Source organism: Erythranthe guttata, chromosome 8 (assembly GCF_056151865.1).
Source record: "Erythranthe guttata isolate IM_541 chromosome 8, IM_541, whole genome shotgun sequence".
Taxonomy (NCBI): Eukaryota; Viridiplantae; Streptophyta; class Magnoliopsida; order Lamiales; family Phrymaceae; genus Erythranthe; species Erythranthe guttata.
Genome location: NC_142540.1, coordinates 19,347,624 through 19,368,767, shown reverse-complemented (window position 1 = coordinate 19,368,767; position 21,144 = coordinate 19,347,624). Strand labels below are relative to the sequence as shown.

The following is a 21,144-nucleotide window of genomic DNA, read 5'->3' as shown; positions in this document are numbered from 1 at the left end:
TATATATATATATATATATATATATATATATATATATATATATATATATATATATATATATATATATATATATATATATATATATATATATATATATATATATTGTGTATTTTTTGTAAGTTGACTTCTTGGTCAAAGTCAACTAATACTATGGAGATTTCAAGAGGAGATTGACCAAGTTTTTTAACAATCTTTCATTATCATTTGGCACCTGATTTGAATATCGAAATAGATTTCTTTGGGGTTAATAAATTATTTGTTTTCACGAAATATTAAATTATCGAGAATTTAGTAATTATTAATGTATGCATTAATTAATAATTTATAAATTTATCAAAACTATTATTAAATTTCAATTAATATATTACGCAGTTTAAGATGTTGCCGATTTAATCGAGTCTTTTAGAGAGTTACAGAGTACGGAAATCAAATTCAAAGAATACAGATGTTGTGGATGCAATGAATCTTGCGATTTCAGTATGAACTATATATGTTCTTACAAATTGTTTTCGTCGTAGTAAACTTCAATCAAATTATAACACGGATTCAAATTTTTGGAGGAACTGTTAGATGGTGAAAGCACGGAAAAAGTACATAATGAAGTTTAATTTTCCGAAAATTATCAAATGGGAAATATTGTTGAAAATTAAAATCGAACATAAAATCAGGAGTCCATAATGAAAAATATTGTTGTAGAATCGAAAATTTATGCATTGAAATTGATGAAATTCTTTCCAATTTGCACTCCTAAATATATATCTATTTTCAAATTTTGGTTGCAATATAATTATATATTTATAAAATATTTTTGTATAATATGTCGTATTTTATACTATACGGTCATTAACAATAAAGTCGGTGTACATATACGGATACATGTAAATGTATTTAAAAACACGTTTTTCTTACATGTGATATTTTTTCCGTTCTTACTTTAACGCAAATGCGATTTTTGTCGCCTCGAGTGTATAAATACGTATTCTTATAAGTCATAGTTTCTCGATTCTTCTCTATTTAAGACATTAGCGTCTTTCGTTCTTGTTCTCATTTTTCATCTTTATTAGTCGGTCGGCGATATTTTCTAGATCTCAATACATTACGCACAATTTTATTATACCCGGCCGGCATCGAAGTAATCAAGACTCTAAGATGGTTTTGAGCTTGCGAGAAAACCTAAATCGGAAGTGTATCGGAATAGATCTACAGATCTATTCCACATTCGCCTTTTTTTCTTTCTTCAAGACGATTGAAGCGTTTACATCTATCTTTCTCGTTTCATCACGACTATCATCTACTCGGCGTAATAAAAGGTATACATTATTTTTACCAATTACATATGATAAAATTATGATATTTAGATTAACAAATTCACATGGATCTTGGAACTTATTAGCCCTAATTTTTAAATTTTCATTTTTTAATATCTTATTAGATCCATTTGAAAGGTTCATGCTTAATTTTTCCTCTTTCATTTTAGTTCCAATTTCAATTTTTTTCAATTAATTAGCTCAATTTTCATTAAATGGTTTTATTTCTCCCCATTTTATTTTATTCACTTCACATACATTTACTTTCCTTTTTTTAACAAAATAATCACCAATTACAAAACTGCATCAGAAAATTTCACTCTCGTGTAATATTTCACAAATTACACATATTTTTGTAAATCTTTACATAAATTTATATTTCCCATTGACTAAATTGTTATAATCATTAATTTTTTTATTACAAAAAAAGAAGAGGAAAATAAAATTAATTTATCATTTATGAATAAATCTATCTACAATGATTTCTATTTCCTTATAAAAAAAAATAGTCAAATTACCATTATGACACAATTCAACTGGGATTCTGTATTTACTGTCACCAGATTTTCTTAAATTTATCGTATGACGCTTTTGCCACTAGGGCGGAGAAATCCAGACGGAGAAAAGCAGCAAAAGTTGAGGGACAGAAAAGTAATATCACTCCCCCCATCCCAAAAATTTCAAAAATCGAATTGGCAAAATTTCGCCCACCAAAAGTATTCGTAATCAGGCGGTGAAGATTTCAGCTTCCTAATCCGACCGTCCATTAATTTCCTTATCAACGGCTGCGAACGTCGATCCGCGCCTTTTCGATTCATTGGTCCAGACTTCAGACCCGAGGCCTATATAAACCCCCACCGCTTCTCGTTTTCTGTCACTCGAACAAATTCAATTTCACAGTTGAACGATAAAATTCACTCAGCTCTTTTTTTCTTCTCTGAATTTTGAAATGGCGGGTCGTGGTAAGACTCTCGGATCCGGGTCGGCGAAGAAAGCCCAGTCGAGGAGCAGCAAGGCGGGGCTCCAGTTTCCGGTCGGTCGTATCGCCCGTTTCCTCAAGGCTGGCAAATACGCCGAGCGTGTCGGCGCCGGAGCTCCGGTTTATCTGGCTGCCGTTCTCGAGTATCTCGCCGCTGAGGTAATTTCGCCATTAATTCGTCGAATTCGATGTTTTTCTCTGAAAACCCCCAATTCTAGATTTTCTCAAATCTAGGGTTTACAAAATTCCCATTTTTACCCAAATCTCAATTTTCGATTGGATTTCTTTTCTAATCGGACAAATTCGATACTTTCTGTTCCCTCTTTTCTGAAAACCCCCAAATCTAGGGTTTCAAAATTCCAATTTCTTCTTTTTTTTTTACCCAAATTAACTTTTCGAAATTTCCCCAAATCTTAATTTCTTTTCTAATTGTATCGATCCGCAGGTGTTGGAATTGGCCGGAAACGCAGCGAGGGACAACAAGAAAACCAGGATCGTGCCGAGGCACATCCAGCTGGCAGTGAGGAACGACGAGGAGCTGAGCAAGCTTCTCGGTGACGTCACCATCGCCAATGGCGGAGTGATGCCGAACATCCACAACCTGTTGCTTCCCAAGAAGGCCGGCGGTGCATCCAAGCCAGCCGCCGATGAGGACTAGATTGGTTGTTAAAAAGTTGGAGGGGGGTATACATGTCTTTTTAAGTAGTAGTGTCCTGTTTTTTTTTTCTTTTAGGGTTGAATGGGATTGATGAGGATTCCTTGGCTGGATTCTCATATTTTCCCATTTTGTCCTTTTGAATTAATGTAGTTTTACTGTAGCTGTTGTTTGGGTATGCTATGTGCATAGAAATGTTATGATTATGAAGAAAAGCTGCATTTATGGAGATATTAATTAATGAAACTTTCTTTTAGTGTTTATTTAAATTTTCGTTGTCTCTCTCTCTATATTGGTGATAATATTTTAATAAATATAGAATAATTTATTTATTATTTGGTTTTAAAATGCATAATTTATTTTTGTTCTTTGCTTTTTTCTTCTTGAATTTAGCATTAAGATGGCTATTTTTAGGATTAGTAGGTGTAGGTGTAGGCTGTCAAAATTAATTGGGTAAATTGCACTTAGCCCCCTGAGGTTTGAGTTTTGTACACATGATCACCTCATACTTTAATATAAGCTTGTAATATTTGTTAGATTAATTAATGGAATTAATGATTGGTTGTAGGGCTGGGCAAAAATTACCAAATACCAATTACTACGGTATACCTACCACAAATTACCGAATAAATACCGAACTATCGGTTACCACTACATTTGGTACGGTATTGGTACCGTACACCGCAACTTTGTATTTTTAAAATTAGTTAATATATTTTTCCTTCTATATTATTAAATAAAAAAAATATTGTCAACAAATATTATAAAAAAAATAAAAAACAAGAATAACGATATGATACATCCTATATATATTATATATACATAATGATAATTTTTTTATTATCTTCATATATTTATGCAAACTCAATATTTGGCCCTCGTTAAAGTTGTTTATGTCACACCTACTTCTGTAGTTTCAAAGTTCAATTAATTTTTTATTGGTGGAGTATCTTTTTTCCATAATTTTCTTCTCCCTTTCTTTTCTCCCCTGAGTTCCCAGCCTTTTGTTTCATTTGCATTACTGCAAAAAAAAAAAAAAAATTATTTCTCTTACTTAAACCATGAAACTTTTTTGCTCATTATAAGTTTCTACAATTTTTCTATAGATATCTTAGTAAGCATTAGTTAATTAAAGCAACATATGCTACTACGGTCGTATAATGTATATTCATGTAGATTGCTTGAGTACCACATTCATTTGCTTAATTTGTTGTATTTATGCATTTATTTAGTATTCATCTTAATTATGGTATCATCCGAGTTCATCAAAAAAATGATGTACGGTAGATTACCACGTACCGATCATACCGTACCGAAACTAACGGTATACCGAAACTAACAGTATACCGAATAACGGTATACCGCAATTGTTGGTACGGTAACGGTATAGAATTTTTCAATACCGAAAGATACGGTAGATACACGGTATTGAACAAAATGTTCGGTAACCGTACCGAAACCACCCCTAATTGGTTGTGTAGAAATAAAAAAAAAATGAATATTTATGATACGGAATAAATATTGAATTGCTATCGTAATAACAATGGCAAATTATTTTTTTATTATGTTTTTATTTTTGTCATTCTTCTCTCAAGTTTGTAATAATTGTACAATTCTTTTAATTGGGACAAAGACTCAAGTTATAAGAACAATTCAAGTAAATAAGGCTGGTCGGATTGTTAGGTGTCTAAATTGCCACTAAATGCACATTTGAGTTCAATTTTTTTTCTTTTTTTTTTTCTTTTTTTTTTCTTTCCCTTCTCTTATTTGGGTTATTTCAGGCCGAAAACGCATCGCGTAAAATCTCACCATACACGTAAATAATTGTGTGTGAATCTACGGTGCAAAACTAGGCGTGTAATTTTCACCAACGAGACCATCTAACATACATCGACAAGTCACGAAAATTTCGAAATTCCATCATTTCTGTACACTGTCACAAAAAAAGAGCAGATCTTTACATTATTTACTACCTAATTCTAAATAATCAAAAGGCATACAAAATAAAAATAATGACAAAGAAGTTACAAACTTGGGATTTCCAAAAACTCCCACATTTCTAATACACTACAATGTGTATACTATACAAAACTAGTACTAATCATCATCCGAACTCGAACTCGAACTCGAACTATCCATTCTCCTATCGGCAATGGCCGGAAAAAGAAGATGTCTATGGTCCGCGGGGCCCGCCTTCCTCTTCTCAGGCGACGCCTCTCGCTTCTCCAGCGATGCCTTCCGCTTCTCCGGTGGCGGTGGTGGCGGCACCGCCGCCACTGCCGGCGGCGTACTACTCTCTTTCCTACTTCCCCCCTTCTTCGGCACACACTTCACCTCCTTACAAACCTTATCCAAAATAACAAGAAAATCCCTCACAACCACACACAATCTCAACCCTTCGTCTTTCCCCGAATTCCCATGGAAATAATCCGCCGTGCTCTTCATCAACCTCATAATCCTCTTCTCCTCCTCGAGCAACCCCATAACCTCCGCCTCCGCGGACCCCACAAAACTCTCCAAAGCCCTTTTGAACCCCTTCTCCTCCCCCAGATCCTTCATATCGAAATTCAAAAAATCCCGCGTCTTTATAAGCGCGTGGCCTAATTTCGCCACGTTGCTCGTCAATCCATCGACGTCCAGAATCGCGGCTTTCTTCACGTTCTCGAGCTCACTACTCAAACCGGAGACAACTTGGAGGCCGATGCTTCTTAAATTCTCGTCGGAATCTTGTGCGGCGTCCTCGATTAGGTCGTCTGATTTGAAGCTCGACATGCTCCTCATTTCTCGGGCAGCTCGGGCAGCCCGGATCCCCTCTGACCGGATTATTTCTTGGACGACGAAGTGGAGGAGCGTGGTTTTGCCGTCCACTCCTTTTACGTCGGATAGTTTTAGGAGGGTGTCGAGCTTGAACGCTTGGGCCCCGCCTCGGAATGTTCCATCGTTCATTCGGTTTCCTGTTTTGAGGACTGCTTCTAGAAGTTTCATGAAGAGTCTGCTCTTTCGGAGTTGAGTGCAAGCAGCCTATGGAGGAGAACATTATATAATAAAGTTAGTCATCAAAACGAGACTTTTTAGAGACAAATATACACTAAAACACTTCTAGGGGTATAAAATGAGTTTACTGCATTTAGTACCCCTGTGTTATATCGAGTTGCTAAAAAAGTCTCCGTGTTGTAAATATTAGAGAAACTCCCAATATAATGTTTTTTTTAAGCGCATAACCCCCTAAAAAGTGCATTTTTAGGCGGTAGTTTGCTAACAGAAAAAAATGAAAAATCATGGAGGATTTTTGCTAATAAAATAACATGGGCAATTTTTAACAATTAGAAAAAAATTCAAGGGTGCCGAATGTAATAAACCCTGTAAAACATCAAACAATATGGGAAAGAGAGAATAGTTATTTTGAACAGAGGTGGGGGGCCACGGCCCCCCATGTATCCTCGTTAACGAATAAGAGATTCTACTAGGAACAGGAAGACTCTTTTACCTCCAAGACCATAAAGGAATCTTTTAACGTTAACGTTTCCTCGTGAAGAGTGCACATAAAGAGCAAAGAATCCAATCTTTTGAATGCGAACGGAATCTCCACGAGTACTTTCAGAAATCGCTCCGCGGGGCCCAGGTTAGAAGGCAGGCCGTTGTATAGCCTCAGCTTCAACTCTTCTTCTGCAGTGGGGGCCATCTTCAACAATGTCCGAATAAGTTCCGAAGGTAGCTCGTTACCTGCTATTCCGGTTCGAAGAAAAAGGTTGGTAAGACATTTTTTTTATTAATTAATTAATTCTTGAAACTAACAAAAAAAAAAGCAACGGAAACAAAAATCACCTTCTTCCAGTGCGTCACAAACTTCTTCCGTAGTCACGTTTAATGCTTTGAGCAGAATCGAAAGATTCTGTGACTTCTTGGTATCTATTATTTGAATGAACTTTCTCGAAGAATCTTGAGAAGGGGAGCCTATTTTTGTACTGGTTTTTGATGGGTCGGGTGGTAAGTATCCGAACAGACTTTCCATCATTTCTTCATTGAGTCTGTTTTTTATATCATTGACAGGTTAATTACATGTTTCGAATTATTTAAATAATATTAAGGCTCTGTTTGGTTCAAGGAAAATGATCAGTGAAAAGATGAAAATATTAGGTAAACTGATTTTAAATAACAAAAACCCTAAAATGCTTTTTCCTTAGCAACCAAACGTAGTTGAGATTTTCAATTTTTTTATTTTCATTTGCTTTTGCATTTTCATTTTCACCATTTCAAAATCCATGAACAAAACAAATCCGTAAAAAAAAAAAATTAAATAAAGAGGGGCAAAAAAATTGGACTTACTGAAACGACCCGGCTTTGATCTCGTTCCACACCATCGCATTGTCGGGGCTGGCCAATACCTTGTCCCAGAAGAAAGGCTTTAGCTTAGCTTTGGAATAGTCGGTGGAAATCAACGGGTGATTTGGCGCAGGCGGTACATTCCTCCGGTGCTTCGGGCCGGCGCCAGGTGGCGGCGGCCGGGGAGGAGGTGGGCCCCCATTTGGAGGTGGCGGCCCACGTGGGCCCCCAGGCGGAGGTGGCGGCGGACGTGGGCCCCCCGGCGGAGGTGGTGGCGGAGGTGGGCCCCCATTTGGAGGTGGCGGCCCACGTGGGCCCCCAGGCGGAGGTGGCGGGGGACGTGGGCCCCCAGGCGGAGGAGGCGGTGGATGTGGGCCAGCTTTTAGAGGTGGTGGAGGTGGTGGCGGTCCACGTCCAGGCGGCAGGGGAAGTGGTGGACCACCACTAGATCTCAGTGGCGGCGGTGGTGGTGGTGTTGGTGCTCCAGGAGCTGATGGTGGTGGCGGTGGAGGAGATGCCGCCACCACAACTGGCGGAGGAAGTGGAGGAGGAGGAGGAGATGGAGGAGGAGGAGGAGGAGGGGGAGGAGCCACCACAGGTGGCGGCGGTTTAGGAGGAACTATCCTTCCGGGAGGCGGCTTTAAAGGAGGAAGGCCGTTCGGACCAAAGATGCTAGGTGGCGGATTTTCTGCTGAGGTGGCGGCGGCAAGTGGAATATCGACTTTTATATTGCTAAGAGAATGTTGAGACTCTGCATATTTGCTCCCAAAAGACTGATTACGAAGCTTTTCTCCATTCATTGAGTTTCCGAGACTGAAAGACTTCTGTGAAGATACTAAAAAAAATTCGAAAAAAATAAGCAAATTAAAATACGCGGAAAAAAGAAATAATAAAAAAAATAAAATAAAATAAAATAAAAAAATTTACCATTGGAATTGCCACTTAAGCTTAAGCTGAGAAGGGGTTTTTCGTCATTTTTACCCCTTCCGGGATTAACTCCAAAACACCAACAAAAGAGAAGCAAAGCAATTGCAAATGTGACACAAGCAGTTACAGCCACTGCAATAATAATGGCTTGCAACGGAGCGGAATCTTCTGCAGTTGTTTTTTGGGATAATTTGCGCCTTCTAGAAGAAGAATATTCATTCTCCCGATTAATAGGGAGAAGGATATTCTTTTGACGTGAACAATCTAGAAGGACTTGTTTGACATGGGGGCACAATGCATTGGGATTGTCATGCAGTTCTTTTCTAGACGACCTACATTTCAAGAATTCCTCTTCACTGTCACTCGACGGCCTGTCCTCTGAGAAACGTGAATCGAGATCTTTTAAGGTTTTGTTGGCATGTAATAACGCACGTGTGCAGTTTGCCCGCAATAATTCGGCCTGCATTCAAGAACTAGATTAGGCACTGCATTTCTTCTTGACATGTGTGATTAGCAAGGCATGAAATTTCCCGTCACTAAAAACGGGGTTCGTAATTTTCAATCAAAACATATTAGTTTGAATTATTGTCAATAAAATATATATCACCAAAGGAGCTCCTGTAAAATGACAAGACTTCATTCTATCCAGTTTCGAAGAGACACGTATCGTTTTTCAACCACATACTCTTGAAAAGAAGACAACTTCAAAAGCTAATGCTGATCACAGTATTAGACAATCTTTGGCTAATATTTGGCCTCCAAAACGATAAGTTAAATAGATCAAGAAGCAAAAAGTGGCAGACATGTAATTAATTCTTCTAATAATTCGAACCGTAATCTTTTGAAAATTCTCACTCTTAAGTTTCGATGTCCTATATACACTTGTCTGAAAAACAGGCACATAAATAAAAGCACACAAATTGTCAATATGCAGAGTCAGAGCTATGTACCATCTCATGATTTATCTCCCCCGAGTCGAAAAGACAAGCCGACAAGGGTTCTTGTTCTTCCTCGTTCAGCTCGGTTTCGACACCCATAGCCACCATAATCGAGACCAGAAGAACAATAACCGTAAATAGATAATTTCTGCTAGTAATTTTCTTTTCTTGAATCCTCATCTTCCCCAAAGGTATAACAAAATGCTTCTCATAGCACCAGACCAAGAATAAAACAGAGACAAACACCAAAAGCCCCTTTTTATTTCCTCCTTAAAACATGTCCAAAGATCAAACATTTATTTTTTTTTTTTCTTTCTCAAGAACAGCTCTCACATGGACATTTAATCAAGCACCTTGTCTGCCCACCTCAAAATTACGCATGTGAATTGGGGCGGAGAACTGCACGCGCCACAGGGGCGGACGAAAACCTAGAAATGGGATTGCCGAAGATACACCCATGGATAAATTCTTGAATCCGCAATTGCATTATGTATGTATATGTATATATACACACACATTCATATATACGGTGGAAGAATGCGTGACCCGACCAAGAAATTTGTTTTGGAGGAAAGTGGAAAATTCTTCCCTCTGTTCGAACGTAAATCGAACGGAAAATCCGACAAAATCCTGATGAATTATCTTCTGGTATTTGGTAATTTTATGTTCTTCCGAATTTTTTTTTTTTTTTTTTTTTTCTTGACCTATTTCTTGATCAGTGTGATTTAATTTTTTGGTGGCATTTTGGTTTTCTTGGAGCGAGAAAAGTACGCGGAGAGTAGCCGTTTCGACTCGGTCCGAGTTGAGGCGTTTTTTTTATGCGTTTTATATTATTTGTAGCGCGCGCTTTCTTATTCTCTATCCGATTTTAAATTATACTAATAAATTAATTAATTTTTAGGGTAAATAACACTTAACCCCCTCTGGTTACAAGTTTTTTCAGATGACCCCCTGGTGTTCTAATATCAGCACATAACCCCCTTATTGTTTATGGGATAACTTCCGTTAGTTATTCCGTCAAACTTAACCGCGTGTATCAAACTTTAAAGGGGTTATCTGCAAAAATAAGAGCACAAAGTTGTCATCTACAAAAATAATTACTTTGACATTTTGACACAAACGGTTGAGTTTGCAGGAAAAACTAACGGAAATACCCCATCAACCACAAGAACTTATCTGCTTATATTACAAGTAAAATGGGGTCATCTGCAAAATATTGTAACCATAAGGGGGTTAAGTGCTATTTACCATAATTTTTACATATGTAGTACGGACACGGAAACGACGATATTACGCAATGGGAAACGACATGTCTCAAAAATGGGGATATGGGAAATTGGGGCAACATGTAAATATTAAAAGTGTGGGGTATATATATATATATATATATATATATATATATATATATATATATATATATATATATATATATATATATATATATATATATATAAATATGCTATATAAACATATATATGATTTTATTTATATTTTTTCATACAAATATATTCAAAATAAATATTCTGAACTATCATTTGCAATTGATCATTAAATCGTTTAAGTAATTTGGGGGCAACAAAAGTATTTGGAAATTCGCTATTCAAAAATATTTCTAACTTTTTAAAAATTGCAAAATGGTCCATGAGATGTCCGGTAGGTGTCCTTGAGTGTTGGACACAAAATGTGCCCGGAACGCGAATACGTTAAAAAAGTTGAAATTTTCGTACTACATAGATTTTTACGAGTACGCATAGGAGTAAAAATTGGAACAAAAATTTTGAATTCGGTCTATTCCTTCGTAAAAGTTCTTATTTTTGGAATTAGTATTTTCTATAATGAATTTAAAATTGAATTACTGATCTTCTAAATGTTGTGAGTCTTAATTGGACAAATTTTTGATTTTCGATCCGAAAAAATTTCAATTTTAAAACATGTTTGTGTTCGATTCAAACGGGACGTAAAACCTCGTTTTTCTAGCTTTGAGTGTCCAAAATTTGTTGGCTCTTTCAATGAGCATCAGCCAAAATAATAATAAAACTACATAATTAAAAAAAAAAAGGGAGAGCCATGAGTGATTTTATTTTTTTAACGAATATATGTATTTCCTTTTTTGTTAATAATAATTGAAGCAAAAAATAAAATAATAATAATAACTAAAAAATAAGGAGTAGAGAATATGGACCAACTTCTCAGAAATTAGGCCTGTAAGTTCTTATGGCCCAAAAAAAGCCCAATATAAAAATTAATATAAATTGGAGATGCGGGGTATCGATCCCCGTACCTCTCGCATGCTAAGCGAGCGCTCTACCATCTGAGCTACATCCCCATTGATGTTCCTTTTTTTTGACAATATATCTATTTAACTTATAACTTATAATTTTCGTTCGCTTTTATTTATGAGAGAAGAGTTTACAATAAATAATAAATCAAAGAAACGTTAACATCAATGGGGATGTAGCTCAGATGGTAGAGCGCTCGCTTAGCATGCGAGAGGTACGGGGATCGATACCCCGCATCTCCAATTTAAAATATTTTGTTTTTTTATTTCTTAATAAAAACTCTTAAAAATATATATGTGAAGCCCAATTTACAAGCCCAATTAAGTACTATGGGCTATATATGGCCCATAGTTTGTATTTCTAAATTTTAAAAAATATATTTTTTTTCATAAATTAAATTATAAATTATTTGATTGATAAAGACCATCAATATATTGTAAGAGTTATTACATTAATTGGTACAAGTAAGAAAGTGTGTAATCATTTCACCCAAATTTAAATGTCTTTGTTAACAATTTCTATTTCTAATAAACATCTAAGTGGTTTGTGAGTTATTACACGCTAACACGATTTATCTGGTCGACTTGTCAATAATTTCTTTTTTTTTTTTTGATATAAATTAGCTAATTATTTTAGTTTATAAGTTAAATTTTGTCGATTCAATCTTGGAGTTACTACTTTTAGCATGTGAAACAAATGAATAAACTTTTGATCCAATATTCTTTTATTATTGGAGGCCGTCATATAGTAATTAGTTGTGTCACACTAAGTAGGGTGTTCACTCGGTTGGTAAACCGATTCAAATTTGGGTATATGTTAAATATCGAATCAAAAATTCGGTTCGGCATCCGATATATGTTTTTTAGAATTCCGGTATTCGGTGCGGTCTATAGTATTGATGTCCACTATACTGTATCAAATATAATAATATTTAATAAATATTTATTTTCTTCTTATATTTTAAATTATTTAAGGTTATAGTAAATTATAGAATACTTTTAGACTGATAATTTTTTTCATTATTTACAAATTAGCCTCTGTTGATAATCTTTTTATGTTTTTTAGGGTCACTCATTGAAATTTTAATTTCATGTTCAAGAATTAATTAATTTATATATATATTTTTTTACATTTTAAAAAGTATAAAAATATATATATTTGGCTTTACCTTTACCGCTAACGAACCGATAAAACCGAATTAATTCAATATAAAAATGTACCGAACCAAACTGTCGATAAACGGTACAAATTCCCGAAATACATAAATTTTGTTTTACCGACATTCTAGTACAGTTCGTTCAGTACAGTATTACCGAACGAACACCCCTACTTGTAAGATTTGAGCAAGTCAACCAGCAACTATTCCAAATTGCCGGCTCATTAAATTATTACACTATAACGAAAAAGTGTTTTTCGCCATTTGTATCATTAAAATCTTATTAATATTCCCACTTTGCTTAACTTGAAAGTGATCCAAAATGTTTTAACTAATTCCCTGCACATAAATAACAGCCAAATTATTTATAATAAAAAAATAAAATATCTTACTGTGCAATTCAAGTTTTCCAAAGTGCCTATTTAATATCTAATTTAGTTTCTTTAAAAAAATTACAATTTAAAAGTAAATTTCATTACAAGACCTCAATTTCTCAAATAATAAGTTAGGTTCATTTCATTACCTACAAAAAAGAAAAAAAAAAAGAAGAAAAAAAGGCAAGAAGTGAACATCAAAGAGAAGAGGAGTCACTTATTAAGGTGTAGATTGAATGATTGGTTTTGAGGTAGGAAAGTTACAACACAATTGTTTTCCTTAGACTAAATTTTGCAATAATTTGACAATGGTAAATTACGGCCACTTCTGAGGTAATATTAAATTATGAAAAAATTCTTTATGATAGGGTAATTACAACCACCCCTCAATTATAGATCTTCTTGCATGTTTATTCACTAGTTTGTTCTTGTTTTGTGCAAAATGTAGTTTCTGCTACATCTTATGATCACCTTGTTTCAAAATGTGAAGCTCGAATGGCGTAAAATATGTACAAACTGGAGAAAATTCCGCATAATCTAAGAAGATTTCACTGAATTTGATGGATTTTTTTTTTCGTAATTTGACATTACAGGGATTACGGTAATTTACCTTTAAATGTTTGAATTAAGTTGAAAACACACACACACACACACAACAAATGAATAGATTGATCAACAACTATTATTTACCTCATTAAATTAATTAAGTTTTTTATTCACCTTATTATGTGTGAAGTAAAAAAGTTTTCTCCATGGAAGAGTAAAGTAGAAATTCTTGGCACACACTTGACGCAAGTTAAAAGAGATATTTGTTTATCAATATGCAAGTGAGGGAATAATTTGGCCAGCTTTAGATTATATTTATTAATAAATTGATTTATATTTATAATTAATTTGGACATTTAAATATATTTGGTGTTGTTCCTAATTTACCCGTATAAAAAAAAAAAAATTAACCTCAAAACACGTTTTATGTAAATTTTCAGATTTGCCTGACAATTACACTCTGACACTTTCGTAAAAAAATTGTGGGTATAAATAACGTGTATTTATAGTCGAGACTTAGAAAATTCGTATTTTGTCTATATTCAATGTGGGACAATTGTAATTATTTAATTATATTTCTTTTTATATAGGGATATATAAATCATACCTTTTGAGTATAGAAAATATTGATTCTAATTTAATGGAAATATATTTTAGAAAAATCACAAGAAATTTCCAAAAAGAGATAAAATTGGAAAATAAAGAGTGATTGAAAATATAAAATATAAGGATAAATTACAACCACCCCTTGAGCTATGGTTAAATTACGAAAACATCCCTTCTATTTGCATAATTATACCTATCCCCTCAAATATGAATTTTCTTACACATCCACTCTTATGGTGTCAAATTCACCGTAATCATCTAGATTCCGTGGAATGTTCTCTAATCTGTACTCGTTTTGTGCAAAAATACAGTTTCTGATGCAAAACAATCTGATATTTACAAGCCAAAAAACACATCTTATGATCATTTTGCTTCAAAATGTGGTGCTCGAATGGGATAAAACAGGTTCAAAATTGAGAATATTACATATAATCTAGAAGATTCTACTAAATTTGAAACCGCAAGGGTGGACGTGTAAAAAGATTTATAAGTTGAGGGAGATGTTTGTAATTACCCAAACAATAGGGGGTTTTCCGTAATTTGACCATACCTCAGGGGTGGTTGTAATTTACCCTAAATATAATAATCAAATTCAAGGGGAGGGTTATAATGGTCAATACACATTTACAACGAATCTCTCTGGAAATACCGCCACCATCCATTTCAAAAAAATTCAAAAAACCAAAACCCTTTTCTCTCTCTCTTCTTTCTCTCACTACAAACGCTCCAAATTGCTTTCATTTTCTCTCTCTAGCCGGATCTCCATATCCGTTACCACCAGTCAACCTGCAAATTTCACCAAAATTTCCAATGCACTCTACAATGGAGAAGTGGGCATAATACTTCTTGGTTCAATTTCATTTTCCAAAGGATAGGAAGAACACTGTGCCCCCTTTTTCAATATTAGGGTTTACCAGAAAGAATTTCCCCCCAATTCCCCTGTATGTAATCACTAATCAGTGATTCATCACTCCCAATCATCTCTTTTTCGTTCACTGTTGTTTGCTGATCGCTGCAATTCAAAGCAACGGTACTATTTTTTTTTTTTTTTTTAATCTTTGCTTCCATTGCAATAAACTCACGGTCCCACTAACAAAGTTTGAAATCGTCCACTCTCTCTCTCTCTCTCTCTCTCTCTCTCTCTCTCTCTCTCTCTCTCTCTCTCATACTTCTCACTCTCTCTCTCTTCAGCCCACATTCACCGCTCTTCAATCGTATGGCTTCCAAGAACCAGAACAAGGCTCCTTCGAGTCCACAAGTGAGTTCTTCTCCCTTTACAGATTTAACCCTCTTTACTTTCTATTTTAATTCTCGAAATTTATGGGGGTTTCTCTCTCTGGCTCTTGGTATTGTGACATTTGGTGCTTTTGATGTGTGTATATATTGAGATTTTAAAATTAGGGTTGTGCATTTTAGAATATCTGTATTTTGTTTTCTGTCTTCTGAAGGTCCGGGAGTTCTAATTTTTTAATTTTCATGGGGAAGAGTTATTGCTGTAATTAACTTTTATAGGTTTGTTATGGGTCATAAAAATTTCTGATATTTCTTTTATGATTTATTTTTTTGTGGGTGTTGCTGGTTTCGACAGAGCAAGTACAGCGTTGATGAGGTTTCTGTAGATAAGAGAAGGAGGATTGGAAACGCAAAGATGCCACCCAATGGTGGGACAAGGATGCAGACACGGCAAGCATTTTCCGTTGTAAATGGGGGCCAAGATCTGCCCCCCGCTACTGCACCACCAAGCCATTCTGGTTCTGAAGGTGGCATAGTTGAGTTCAGTAAAGAGGATATCGATGCATTACTCAATGAGAAGTTGAGAATTAAGAATAAGTTTAACTTTAAGGTATGTTAAAGTGGACGATTTTTGGTTTCAGCTGAAACAATTAGTTCCACAGCTTTCAACATTTGGATTTTATATGACATTACATTTTCTTTTTGTTGGGATGTTTGATGTTTCTGCAGGATAAAAGTGAGCTAATGGGGGATTACATAAAAAGGCTTAAGCAATGTATTAAGTGGTTTCAACAGCTTGAAGGAAATTATGTTTCAGAGCAGGAGAAACTAAAGAATCTATTAGATGTGGGGGAAAAGAAATGCAATGATATGGGTAAATTAGCTCTTTATTTATTTTGGGAAATTTTGTTTTTGCTTAGAAGTGTTCTAATTATTAGTAAAAAATATATATGGTACTTTCTAATCTGATATTTTTGTTATTGCTCTTTCAGAGTCGATGATGAAGGCTAAGGAATATGAGTTGAATTCAATTATTATGGAGTTGAGGAAACATTTGGAGGCATTGCAAGAAAAGTTTGCAAAGGAGGAAGCGGATAAATTGGTATAAGGCTGACCAAGATTCATTGAGTGCTGTCTTTTGGATTTCTGTTATTCTGTTTTCTTTCACTTAACTGTCCAATAAATTAATAGGAAGCATTGGATTCTTTGGGTAGAGAGAAAGACTCTAGACTAGAAGCGGAGAGATTGCAAGCTTCCCTTTCAGAAGAGCTGAAGCGAACTCAACAAGACAATGCCACTGCCAATCAAAAGGTATGTAATGAATGCATTATTAACTGGTAACATTTTTCTTGATGAAATTCAATGAATAGCTTTGGTGAAAGTTGTCATATGGGGACTGTCTTTCTTTTGCAGATACAGTCTTTTAATGATATGCACAAGCGTTCACAGGAGTACACCATAAGTTTGCAGCAGTACAATAGCAGACTTCAATCAGAACTTCATGCGACAAACGACACACTTAAGCGTGTTGAGAAAGAAAAGGCAGCTGTGGTGGAAAACTTAAGCACTTTGAGGGGGCACTATACTTCTCTGCAAGAACAGCTTACTTCATCACGAGTAAGTAAATTTGTAGATTTTATTACTTTCCAAAGGTATCTACTTTTTATCCTATATGGCACAGTAAGTAACTTTGCATGTTCTAAATATGAGTTTAAGTGGTTGCTTTTATATAAGGTATGGTTTCACATATTAACAGTACAATTTTGAATGGGCTTCTTTTTATATAGCTCGGTATTCTTTTTATATTTCATCATTTCTTGACCATGAGTTTAGGTTGTGCTTGAAAATTATCAAACTCTAAATTTTCTTAGAACTTTGTGTGTTAGATTTTAGTGGAATTATTTCTCTCCAGCCTAAGTTGCAAACAAGGGGAATATACATGTTTCCTGCATTGATATGATTTTCCTGTTTTTTTTTCATTTATACATTTGGATCTAGTTCTTGATTAGCGGGAGCTTTGTCTGAAGCTTGTTTTGCGTTTTTAGTTAGTCATGTTCTCCAATCATTACCTAAACATGTCAAATTGAATGTGACCTTGATGAATTGCGAGTTGTAACTTGAGATACTGTTGAGTGTTAGCACTTATATCACATCAAATTCATATACGATGGTGCCTATATAAATTGGGCAACGCTCTATGGCGTATTACCATCCATGTCTTATTCATCTTAATAGAGAATGTGGACTGTTAATTTTTATTTAGCTTCTACTTCTTCTGTCTATTCATGCATATGCCTGTTCATGCTTGATCTTAAAAGGAAACACAAGCTGAGGTGATCAAGCAGAAGGAAGCTCTAGGTAGTGAAGTCACATGCTTGAGAGGTGATTTACAACAAGTAAGAGATGACCGTGATCGACGGTTGTTACAAGTCCAGGCTTTGTCAGATGAAGTAGAAAAATACAAGGACTGTACTGGAAAATCCATCGCAGAGTTAGAAAGCCTGACTTCTAAAACAAATAACCTGGAGGTTTGTTTCTCAAATTCATGTTTCAAATAAATGACTTCTAATATAGTATTTAACAGCTTCCATTTCTTTCTGCCAGTCAACATGCTCGTCCCAAAGTGAGCAAATAAGACGATTGCAGGAGCAGCTTGCTTTTGCAGAACAGAAATTACAGGTTAACTTCCTTTTTACTGGAATATCATTTCCGTAGTTTCAACTTTACTACTATCATTCAATTTAGTGCAAGATTTTTTTTCTTACTTTTTTTGTTTGTTTCTCCTTTTTAGAAATCCAATATATCAATAATGACAACAAGATCTGAATTTGAGGAGCAACAGGCAATGATTCGTGAATTAAAGAATCGTCTGACTGATGCGGATTCAAAAATTCTAGAAGGAGAGAAACTTCGCAAACAATTGCATAATACCATCCTGGTACCTGTTTTGGAATCAAATACATCTGATTTAAAGTTCAGTTCCAATCCTTCTTTTCTTTGAAATTATTGTTTTTAACAAAAAACTCTTATCATTTCCAGGAGTTGAAAGGCAATATCCGTGTATTTTGTAGAGTGAGACCACTGTTGTCTGATGATGGAGTTGGAAATGATGCAAAAGTTGTTTCGTTCCCAACGTCAATGGAAATGCTGGGCCGAGGCATTGATTTAGCACAAAATGGTGGGTTCTTTTGCTGAAGGTCTAAAAGTACTGCTACTTTTTCTTTTTCTTTTCGATATCTCCTAATTTATTAGTTTTATTTTTTCTTTTTTAACAAGGGCAAAAACACTCTTTCACATACGACAAAGTGTTTATGCCCGATGACTCTCAACAAGATGTATTTGTGGAGATCTCGCAGCTTGTTCAGAGTGCTCTGGATGGCTACAAGGTTCTCTTTTTTCTCCCGAACTCAAACTTACTTGTTCTCATGTTTAGAGAGGCCATTAATATTATTGACACAGACGTTGGGGTTATTGACTGTAATGAATTCCATGTGAAAACTCTTCTTGTCCTAGTTTATAACATTAATATGCCTTGTGATATTGCAAACAATTAGTATCTGCAGTATTCGTTAATTGATAATACCTCAAAACAGTACATATGAATAGTTATTTGGCAAATGAATGATGGAAACTGTACTATCGATAGGAGTTACACATAGTCGTTCTCATTCAAACTGTATTTATCTGACTGCACTTCGCATCAGGTTTGTATCTTCGCTTACGGACAAACAGGGTCCGGTAAGACTTATACAATGATGGGCAAGCAAGGACCGCCAGATCAGAAAGGTCTTATTCCACGATCCTTAGAGCAGGTATTCGAGTCGAGGCAAATTCTTGAAGCTCAAGGATGGAAATACGAAATGCAGGTGTGGACTGGACTTCGTGGTTTCTTTACTTCTTATCTTTAGCCTTTTCATATTACTAACTGTTACATTTTTTTCCCTTTTCAGGTGTCAATGCTTGAAATTTACAATGAAACCATACGCGACCTTTTAGCACCAAACAGATCAAATTTTGATGCTGGAAAACAATATGCCATTAAACACGACTCAAATGGCAACACTCACGTATCTGATCTTACAATTTTGGATGTTCGCAGCAGCAAGGAGGTTTCCTATTTGTTAGAGCGAGCAGCTCAGAGCAGGTGCTAAAACTGTGTGTGTGTGTGTGTGTGTGTATTTATGTTTGCACGACTTTTCCTTTGTTGTTCAATAGAGCTATTCATCTTAAAGTCTTTTTATCCAATTTTGTTTTGTGTATTTTTACAGACTAAAAGTAATCAGCTTTGTTTCTTTAGGTCTGTAGGGAAGACTCAAATGAACGAGCAGTCTTCTCGAAGCCATTTTGTTTTCACTTTGAGGATCCTCGGTATCAACGAGGTATTTATTATTGCTTTTTATTACTTGTACTTTACTATCTTGTCGTCTTGCTAACTGTGGTTTGATTGTGGTTGGTTCAGAGCACTGATCAACAAGTGCAAGGCGTGCTAAATTTAATCGACCTTGCGGGTAGTGAGCGTCTTTCCAAGAGTGGGTCAACCGGCGATCGGCTGAAAGAAACTCAGGTAACATAAAACAAGAAGTTTGCCTTAGTAGATAACCAGAGTTTCTTATTCTGACATTTGTTCTGATTTTATTACGTTTATATCTTTATACTAAACAGGCCATCAACAAGAGTTTATCGTCATTGAGTGATGTCATATTTGCTTTGGCGAAGAAAGACGAGCACATACCTTTCAGAAACTCCAAGCTAACGTATCTTCTCCAGGTATTTGTACAATCTTGCCACCATTTCAAATCAAGATTCATGGCCTTTTTGCTTGCTGATCGATCAAACAATGGCTTTATCGTTTCTCCTAATTAATTTGCGTATTACTTACACTTTTTTTTTTTTTGTAATTATTACTTACACTCTCTCTTCTCTGTATTGCTACTCGTTGAATGTACAGCCTTGCTTAGGCGGGGATTCAAAAACATTGATGTTTGTCAATGTTTCACCGGACCCTTCATCAGTCGGTGAATCACTTTGTTCACTGCGATTTGCAGCAAGGGTCAATGCATGTGAAATTGGAGTTCCGAGGCGTCAAACCAATCTAAGAACAACCGATTCTCGTCTGAGCATTGGCTAGTTTCTTCCTAATTTAGTTCTTGTTTTTTTAGGAAAGTGTGTTGCTTTGTATTCCTTGTGGCATTTGATTTCGAAACGATGTAACGGAAAAAAAAAAGGCACGTCTTTTGATCTAACCACCCCCTACACTTATTTTGCTTGTAATTTGCTGCTGCATAGTTGAAGATAATCATGGCTTTGTATCATTATATTCTAACAGATGGCTTCTGTGCCCTTTTGCCATTGATGTATGGTATTTATCAAGATTTCTTATTTTCTATTTCTTTTTTTATTATTATTTTTTTAAGATAATAATAATAATAATAATAATAGGGCCAAATTCATATATATAACCACAATTTAAGTAATGTGGTTATCCTTATTTGCTACAAGAATTTCTGGAGCAAATAATCTTGTAAGTTATAACTCATGCATGTTGAAGATATTTTAAATATTTATTGATATTAACAGTTTGGGGCAATTATAGAAGTGTAAATGGGATGGATCGGATTGGAATTCGTCCTTCCGAAAGCAAATAACTAGATTCAATTCCATTCCAAAAAAACCCGAAATCGGAAATTGGAACATAAAAACTTGTTTTAAAATTGGAAAATTTTGGATCAGAACAGGTGGAAATTTGAAATTTCCAATTTTTGGTCACCTAAAATATAAAATACATAAAATATTTGGAAAAAAATTGCAATTTTTCGGATTA

General features: G+C 35.1%; 3 protein-coding genes and 2 non-coding genes across 7 annotated transcripts; 3 read left to right on the top strand and 2 right to left on the bottom strand.

Moving 5' to 3' along the window:
* Positions 1-1,001: 1,001 nt before the first annotated feature.
* Positions 1,002-3,210, top strand: LOC105962000 (histone H2A.6). Of its 2 annotated transcripts, none has more exons than XM_088822236.1 (3): positions 1,002-1,310; positions 1,909-2,445; positions 2,732-3,210. In XM_088822236.1, exons 2-3 carry the CDS (start codon positions 2,257-2,259, stop codon positions 2,942-2,944), a joined length of 402 nt encoding a protein of 133 aa, XP_088678362.1. In that variant the 5' UTR covers positions 1,002-1,310; positions 1,909-2,256; the 3' UTR covers positions 2,945-3,210. The 2 variants fall into 2 exon arrangements, with proteins under 2 accessions (XP_088678362.1, XP_088678363.1); XM_088822237.1 differs by having other exon boundaries at positions 1,871-2,445.
* Positions 3,211-4,791: 1,581 nt separating this feature from the next.
* On the bottom strand, positions 4,792-9,435 carry LOC105961999 (uncharacterized). Of its 2 annotated transcripts, none has more exons than XM_088822234.1 (6): positions 9,142-9,435; positions 8,192-8,651; positions 7,268-8,099; positions 6,767-6,969; positions 6,429-6,667; positions 4,792-5,962 (listed from the first exon to the last, which is right to left on the bottom strand). In XM_088822234.1, exons 1-6 carry the CDS (start codon positions 9,307-9,309, stop codon positions 5,039-5,041), a joined length of 2,826 nt encoding a protein of 941 aa, XP_088678360.1. In that variant the 5' UTR covers positions 9,310-9,435; the 3' UTR covers positions 4,792-5,038. The 2 variants fall into 2 exon arrangements, with proteins under 2 accessions (XP_088678360.1, XP_012841714.2); XM_012986260.2 differs by having other exon boundaries at positions 6,429-6,664.
* Positions 9,436-11,382: 1,947 nt separating this feature from the next.
* Positions 11,383-11,455, bottom strand: TRNAA-AGC (transfer RNA alanine (anticodon AGC)). The gene has a single exon. It is a non-coding gene; the product is annotated as a tRNA-Ala (tRNA).
* Positions 11,456-11,577: 122 nt separating this feature from the next.
* On the top strand, positions 11,578-11,650 carry TRNAA-AGC (transfer RNA alanine (anticodon AGC)). The gene has a single exon. It is a non-coding gene; the product is annotated as a tRNA-Ala (tRNA).
* Positions 11,651-14,701: 3,051 nt separating this feature from the next.
* ATK3 (kinesin 3) lies at positions 14,702-20,702 on the top strand. Its single transcript, XM_088822235.1, has 18 exons — positions 14,702-15,120; positions 15,282-15,348; positions 15,679-15,933; positions 16,053-16,197; positions 16,316-16,425; positions 16,515-16,634; positions 16,737-16,940; positions 17,642-17,851; positions 17,928-18,002; positions 18,115-18,261; positions 18,363-18,501; positions 18,600-18,709; positions 19,028-19,189; positions 19,274-19,467; positions 19,621-19,702; positions 19,783-19,887; positions 19,986-20,090; positions 20,272-20,702. The coding sequence occupies exons 2-18, from the start codon at positions 15,307-15,309 to the stop codon at positions 20,449-20,451; spliced, it is 2,385 nt and encodes a 794-aa protein (XP_088678361.1). The 5' UTR covers positions 14,702-15,120; positions 15,282-15,306; the 3' UTR covers positions 20,452-20,702.
* Positions 20,703-21,144: the final 442 nt, after the last annotated feature.

Coding starts and splice junctions, on each gene's coding strand:
- LOC105962000 (XM_088822236.1), top strand. CDS start 2,257: ATGGCGGGTCGTGGTAAGACTCTCGGATCCGGGTCGGCGAAGAAAGCC. Junction 2,446..2,731: donor TCGAGTATCTCGCCGCTGAG/GTAATTTCGCCA, acceptor ATCGATCCGCAG/GTGTTGGAATTGGCCGGAAA.
- LOC105961999 (XM_088822234.1), bottom strand. CDS start 9,309: ATGAGGATTCAAGAAAAGAAAATTACTAGCAGAAATTATCTATTTACG. Junction 8,652..9,141: donor GGGAGATAAATCATGAGATG/GTACATAGCTCT, acceptor TCTTGAATGCAG/GCCGAATTATTGCGGGCAAA. Junction 8,100..8,191: donor CTTAAGTGGCAATTCCAATG/GTAAATTTTTTT, acceptor AATTTTTTTTAG/TATCTTCACAGAAGTCTTTC.
- ATK3 (XM_088822235.1), top strand. CDS start 15,307: ATGGCTTCCAAGAACCAGAACAAGGCTCCTTCGAGTCCACAA. Junction 18,262..18,362: donor AATTGCATAATACCATCCTG/GTACCTGTTTTG, acceptor TATCATTTCCAG/GAGTTGAAAGGCAATATCCG. Junction 19,468..19,620: donor GAGCGAGCAGCTCAGAGCAG/GTGCTAAAACTG, acceptor TTGTTTCTTTAG/GTCTGTAGGGAAGACTCAAA.